The sequence below is a fragment of the Pocillopora verrucosa genome, chromosome 8, assembly GCF_036669915.1.
Source record: "Pocillopora verrucosa isolate sample1 chromosome 8, ASM3666991v2, whole genome shotgun sequence".
NCBI classification, from domain to species: Eukaryota; Metazoa; Cnidaria; class Anthozoa; order Scleractinia; family Pocilloporidae; genus Pocillopora; species Pocillopora verrucosa.
This window is the reverse complement of record NC_089319.1, coordinates 5,607,509-5,614,305: the sequence shown is the minus strand read 5'-3', so window position 1 is coordinate 5,614,305 and position 6,797 is coordinate 5,607,509. Positions and strand designations below refer to the sequence as shown.

General features: G+C 34.7%; 1 protein-coding gene across 2 annotated transcripts; it reads left to right on the top strand.

Moving 5' to 3' along the window:
- Positions 1 to 1,315: 1,315 nt before the first annotated feature.
- Positions 1,316 to 6,758, top strand: LOC131797598 (Golgi apparatus membrane protein TVP23 homolog A). Of its 2 annotated transcripts, XM_059115240.2 has the most exons (7): positions 1,316 to 1,340; positions 1,442 to 1,521; positions 1,996 to 2,230; positions 3,082 to 3,201; positions 3,637 to 3,765; positions 4,409 to 4,488; positions 5,654 to 6,758. In XM_059115240.2, the coding sequence occupies exons 1-7, from the start codon at positions 1,329 to 1,331 to the stop codon at positions 5,703 to 5,705; spliced, it is 708 nt and encodes a 235-aa protein (XP_058971223.2). In that variant the 5' UTR covers positions 1,316 to 1,328; the 3' UTR covers positions 5,706 to 6,758. The 2 variants fall into 2 exon arrangements, with proteins under 2 accessions (XP_058971223.2, XP_058971232.2); XM_059115249.2 differs by lacking the exon at positions 4,409 to 4,488.
- Positions 6,759 to 6,797: the final 39 nt, after the last annotated feature.

Genomic DNA, 6,797 nt, shown 5'->3' with positions numbered 1-6,797 from the left:
AAATGCGGACCGACACCAAAACTGTTCGTTCGACTTAATATATTTTCGACGTTAGTAGATCACATCATATTAACTTACCTCCTTAAATCATTCATTCCAGATAACAAAATCAAATAAACATGCTAACGATGGTATCTGAATTTGTCATTGGCCAAACACAAACGACTCCACATAAAAAGTTGCGCCAGCAAAAAAAAAGTCGCGCCAGAGAAAAAAGTCGCGCCAGAGGTAAGAAAGTGTGCGCCAGAATGAAAAAAGGATGCATCCCCAATATGATGCTGTACGCACACGTGTGTGGCACTTACAGGGCTCCGTTGGCTCTGCCTTCTACTAAATAGGAGGCAGTAGCCACCAATAAGAACTCCATTATCGCTCATTAGCCTGTAGACCAATTTTCAACGGAGATAATTTTTTTAATTGAGCGCCATTAGTAGTACAGTAAAAACCCGCGTATAAGAACCTAGTGATTTAAGAACCTACAGGCTGAAATTTTGCATTTTAATACCCAAATATATATGAACCTATTCAGCCTGACAAAGAAAAATAAGTTCTTATATAAAAAAAACACTCCAGATTTGATGTTCAAATTCTGGATTTTAGTTGTGAAAATTTTTGTAGTGTACTGCTTTTTTAGTCTTGCCAAAAATATTATTCATTCCATAAAACTTTGCTGTAGTTACAAATACAGTCTCAAATACCGTACAATACATTTAAAAATCAAAACAGTTTTTTTAAATACAGAATATAAAAAAATACAGGACTTTTCTCTTGGACCTTGATTCTGTAAGTGCCCTGTAAATATGGTCAGGCCCATGATACAGGACCTGTTTCGACAACAAGGCTTGACATTTTTGTAAATGCTTTACAATTATAGCGTCTTAGTACTATTGCAGTTCCCCGAATGCTATCACTATAATAACCTGATCACTATAGAACCTGATCAGCCTGTTATTGGAAAAAATACCCCAAAATATAAGAAACTATTCAACCTGAACTCAAAATTCTAGGTTCTTATACGCGGGTTTTTACTGTAATGCATTCCACTGCCTTTTCTTCTTGTGATCTGCGGCATAATAAAGTTAATAAAACCGCCTTGTCAACCACGATCAGATGCAAAGCTTTCATGAATTTCATGAAGGCTCTTCCTTAGTCCTATGTTTGTAAACAAGTTCAATTTCATAAATGGAATTTACTTATTAAGAAAGAAATAGAAATTTGCAAATATTATAAAGATACTGAAATCCGGTAACGTTATTGTTAGGACATTCTGTGTTTAATTTCACGGTGCTGCCACGTCTGCAGTGGTCAGCGGCTATTCAAATTCCAAAATGGCGGACATGGTGAGTGGCTTATAGCACTACTTGTTCCATTAATATTTGCTCGCTGTTTTGTGGATTCATTTGTTCTTCTCTCTCTCTGATATACCTCTGAATATTTCCAGGATCACTTAGACGCCACTGAGGATGTGGCATTAAATTTTGGAGACGAGGATGAAATTTTATATAGAAAAAAGAAATTCAGGTTTGTTGATATGAGCCCACGTTTACTTTTTACATTTAATTCTACGAGTTAGGAGATTGAACCCGACAATATTGTCAAAGGAAGATTTAGGAACGTTTCCCTTTATTTGAATCCAATCAGTCTTTTACGAGCTAAATACAAGCCAGAAAAACCGTGTTCAATTAATGCGAATCTTGGAAACTACGGTGCAGCCTCACCTGTTCCATTAACTCTTTTCTAGCTTCTGAACATTTTCTTGTAACAAGTAAGGAGAGTCTGGGGCAAGATTTCTATACAACCCTATACTTCATTAAGTATGCAAGCAGTTCCTTGATGAAGGAAAAGGGCAGTGAAAACAATAGATTACCTGGTGTTATATCAAGTTAATATTCTTTGGGTGATAAGTTTTTTCTCCTTTTTACAAGTATTTGACTAATCTTTTACTGTTTAAACATGAATCTTAATATTGTTTTTAATATTTTGTATCCTGTTCAGAAAACCTTTGGTTACCATCTTCCATCTTCTATTTCGAGTGGCAGCAATCATTGCTTACCTTCTGTGTGGCTGGTTCAGTGATAGTTTCATAACAAACTTTGTTATCATAGTTCTGCTTTTATCATTTGACTTCTGGACTGTCAAGAATGTCACAGGACGGTTATTAGTGGGACTTAGATGGTGGAACTACGTGGATGAGGATGGGAACAGCCATTGGGTGTTTGAGTCCAGAAAGGTTTTGTATGGTTTAGCCCTTTAACTCCCAAGATCTGATTGAAAATTGTCTCCTCTAGCTATTAGGTTAGGGGTTCATTATAAATTAGTTACAAGGATTTGGTTGTAGATCGAGATAACAACTTCTAGTTGATAAATGTGAATATTCTCACAACCTGTATGCTGGTTGCTGTATGCTATAGGGAGAAGTAACATGTTCATCACCTCTGGGAGTTAAAGGGTATAAATTCAGTGTAGATGCTTGGTAAACATAATAGGCTGCACAGAACAGTTTGATGCAGTAAACATGTGAAGAACTAAGTTATAAACACAATCAGCAAAGTTGCTAGTTGATCCAGTTATATAATTGATTTATCACAAGTAAAATTTGAAAAGCAGGAACATCTGAGACATCCTATGGACAAAAGATCTAATGAACAGGGGATAAATACCAACATGCACATGATTATGAGAGGAACAAAACAAAATAATATTGTTATAAAGGATTTGGTTTTTAGGTCACTTTGATTTTGCTCATTCATAACCCTTCAACTCCCATAAGTGACCAAGATAGAATTTCTCTCTACAATGTCAATACAGCATCAAGTAGAAGAGTAATGAGGATAAAGAAAAATATCAATTATGGGGTTTCTGGTTGATCCAATTCCAAATTCCCAAAACTAACTTACAAGATTTGTATGGCAGACAGTAAGGAGAATCTCTGATGAGATCTTGGGATTGAAAGGGTCAAGGTTACTTTGTTTCTGTCTTTCAATAGGGTCACTTTATTCTTTTTTTCGTTTTCATCAACATCAGAATTAAATGTCAATCTTATGTCTCAGTTACCATTTCTTTTTCAATTATTAAATGTAGAGTGACAAGCAGGTGACCACAGCTGAATCACGTGTCTTCTGGCTTGGTTTGGTCATTTGTCCCCTTATTTGGACATTCTTTCTTGTGGCTGCACTGTTTTCACTGAAATTTAAGTGGCTGGTGAGCAGACTATTGATGTCTTGTAGACAATACTGATATTTAGATACTATATTGGGCTATAAACCTTAGTTTACACCAATTTGGGATAATTGAGAATGGAAAGGTTGGATACCAACATAAGTCCAAACTTAAAGCTTTGCTACTTGTGCTGGTATTTAGCTGAACAAGTGCAACAGCAAAAGTTGTGGCAGAGCTAGAGATTGTAACTGATACAGGCACCCATTTGAGTGTAATATTTTCCTCCTGGTGACTCAAAATTCTGGTCTAGTTGCCAACTTGGCAAGTTCAAAAGTACATCTAGTGCATGATTTACAAACTTTCCCTGTGTTCTTTCAACATCCTGTATGGGTTATTACATAGCTGAACCACTGAATGCCATTTTGTTATGATTCCATAACAATCAGGAAAAGTAACACACTGTGATTCCTTCCTCAGCTTGTTGTTGCAGTTGGGCTCTCTCTAAATGTTGCAAACCTGATTGGTTATGTGCGCTGTAAGAAAGATGCTGGGAAGAATATCAAGAGTTTTGCAGGAAATTTCCTGGGAAGACAGCTCCTTAATCAGGTAATTTTTTGACTTATATAGTTTGGAAATTAATGATCTAGACATCTGAAGTAAAAAAATCAGAGTTTGTTTAGCCATCTGCTCCTTTTACAGAAACATTTGAATTAAAATTAAGTTCCATTAAATTAATAAAAGACCATAAATTATGGATTAAAGGAATTTACCAGTCTCTGTTAAAGTGGTAATTAGTAAATGGAGATTTGTTGAAAAAAATGAATTCATCAAAAACGGAAGGTAATTTGTTACTTTACATATTGTGAGACAGCTTGAGAATTTTTTTTAACACAATTACAAGCATTAAAACCAAGTTGGAATTTGAAATGTTGGCTTTTTGTGTATTAAAAAAAAGAGAGAGGGAGGGATAGACAAAAGAAAAACTCTTTGTACAAAACATTCACTTTCTCTAACTCTGCCTGTGCCTTCTATTGATGATTATAAGATTGCAAAACTAATTGGTTCTCAAAGCAATAAATCAGCTAAGGGTAAGATATAAAAATTACCATGTAGAATGAAGAGGAACACTTAGTTAGCCTTAGGAGAAATCTTAAACTGTATCACGATAATGATAATTATTGATCCTTTTGATTCCTGTTTTCTTTAACTTTCTTGATTCTTTGTGGCATGGCTGTATCTCATCTACCAGGTACAGGTAAACCCTCCTCGTAATCGACTTCCTGGAAGATTTCTCATACAAAATCCTACTAGTCCTGTTCCTCGACTATTGTAAGTCTTCTCATTTCTTCTTGTTTCCCTCAGGGTCTTTTATTCTGTTTAGTATCTGTATTTGCTGTTGTCATCTGGCTCTATCAGTCACAATCCGTTGCCAATTGAAATCAAATTATCAAAGCAGTAAAGTAAACAAACTCAAGGTCTTAATTGCATTGGGGTTTGAAACATTGTTAAGCTCTCCTCCCCATCCTGTCCAAAGCTACATCCATTAACTAACTTTGTTTTTATTACAAACATGGTTAATTCCATTTGAATGCGTGGATTTGAATAAATATTAATTTAAACTAAAGTTCTAAAAATAGGGATGTATGTATGATACAAGGCAAAAAAAAATTTTCACAAGGCAGGGTTGGTATTAGGAAAAAAAATCTAAACAGTTAAAAGTAAATAGCAATGTAAAAAGTTGTTATTAAACTTAGACTTTGCATGAATGATCTTCACATACAATGGAATATACATTCTGTACCTTGTTAAATCCTTCATTTTAAAAGATGTCTATTAATTCTGCTGTCTCCTTCTTCCATGGTTTTCTGTTGTGTATATTAAGTTTTGTTTACCACCAGCTTTAACTGGACTTGAAATCCAACTGAAGGAAGGGTGGTAAATTTAGTAGGATGTGGAACTTGTAATGCACTGGTTACTGGTTCAATCGCTACTCCTTGCGATGGATCTGCTCCATAATGCTGCAAGTGAAGTCCTTGGCTCTGCTCTGCAAAAAGCTAATTGTCTCCCTTCTGTCAATTGGGAATTTAAAACTTTTATTCTTTTTTTCCTTTTAATGTTTGATTTCTGTTTGTTTCCATAAACCCTGAAAATCCTTATTGGTGGAGTAGGGAAACAAGGAGTATCTTTCTTTTGTTGAATGCTGACAATAGCAGTTTGTTAAGAACTTGCACAACCTTTTTTCTTTCTTTCTTTTGTTGTTGTTTTTTTTATGAAAATTTCCTATTTTTCTCAGTCGTAAGTTTGCCTCATGTAAATGCCTTGGGTAAAACTGCTGATTTTGAAGGAAATGATGAGGCCCTGCTGTTTGATACAATTTCTTATGAATACCAGGTTTACCATGCCAAGTTTGAATTAATGTTTGGGGCTGTTTTAATGAAGTAGTGATCAGATTAATCTTTACATTTTATTTATTTATTTTTTTTTCATTCCATAGGCCATGGGCACAACAGACACCCAGTAGCAGCCGAGAAGTTCCAGTTTTGTAGTTGATAATACTCATTCCTAGCCAGTGTAGAGGGGGGGGGGTGGGGGATGGAGATGACCAAACTGGTCTATGAGCATCACAGGATATACAGTTGAATTTTGTTTTTGAAAAAGAAGAAGACTTGTCTGATATGGTTCCAGCATTTATGACCCTTGAAATAGGGGTTAACTTTACTAAGTTGTAATTATTCTACTGTTAAGAAATGTTATTTAATAAGCTTTTCAACTCCCAAGAATGACTAGTATCTAATTTCTCCTTACAATATCACCCCTGAATCACACATGAAGGTCACAAAAATTGAGGAAATGATCACCAACTCAAGAAACTGTTTATTAAACAAATTCTCCTTGACAGCACCTAAGGAAAGTTGTACAGAACAATATAGAGAACATGCATACTGATGGTAGGGTGTAAAGGGTTAAGTTAAAAAAGCAAACAAACAAAAAAAAAACATTTACTTGCCATAGGTGTTGATAAATGTACATTTTTGTTAGATATATTTTGGAAAATCAAGGAGGATCAAGAATCAGAATTAGTAAATAGTTTATAGTCATCTACTTGCGCATTAGTTGGTTAAACCTCATGATAGAGTCTATTTTTATCGTTTTGTCAAAGACTAAGTAGAACTGCAAATTTCACAAAAGTTTGTTTTGTTTGGTCTTTGTTATTAAAGTTAGAGTTTAAAAAGAATTTAATACTGAGACTTAAATTTCTCAGAAATGAGGGGATCAAAAAAGTTACAGGTCTTTTCTCCTGCTAAAGACAGATTGATTACTCAAAAAAACAGTTTTCTCTTGAATTGAAGAAAGTGCTAGAAGAGGTAAGATTAGTTACATTATTCTCTTAGAAAGCATTCATCATATAACTGTATTTATTGTATTTTATGGCTTTAGATAAGTTAAAAAGAAGGAATGGTATCACTCAGTTTGAGTGTTTAAAGTAATCCAGAAGTGCATCACTTTACTCTGTGAATTGTCTGAAAAACTCTTGTGTTCAAGTTACCACCTTTCCTGACAGTTGGAATATTGATAAAATAAATGACTAGATACTCCAAGTTTCTGTGTTTTGATTGCAGGAAAACATGGGAAGTGGA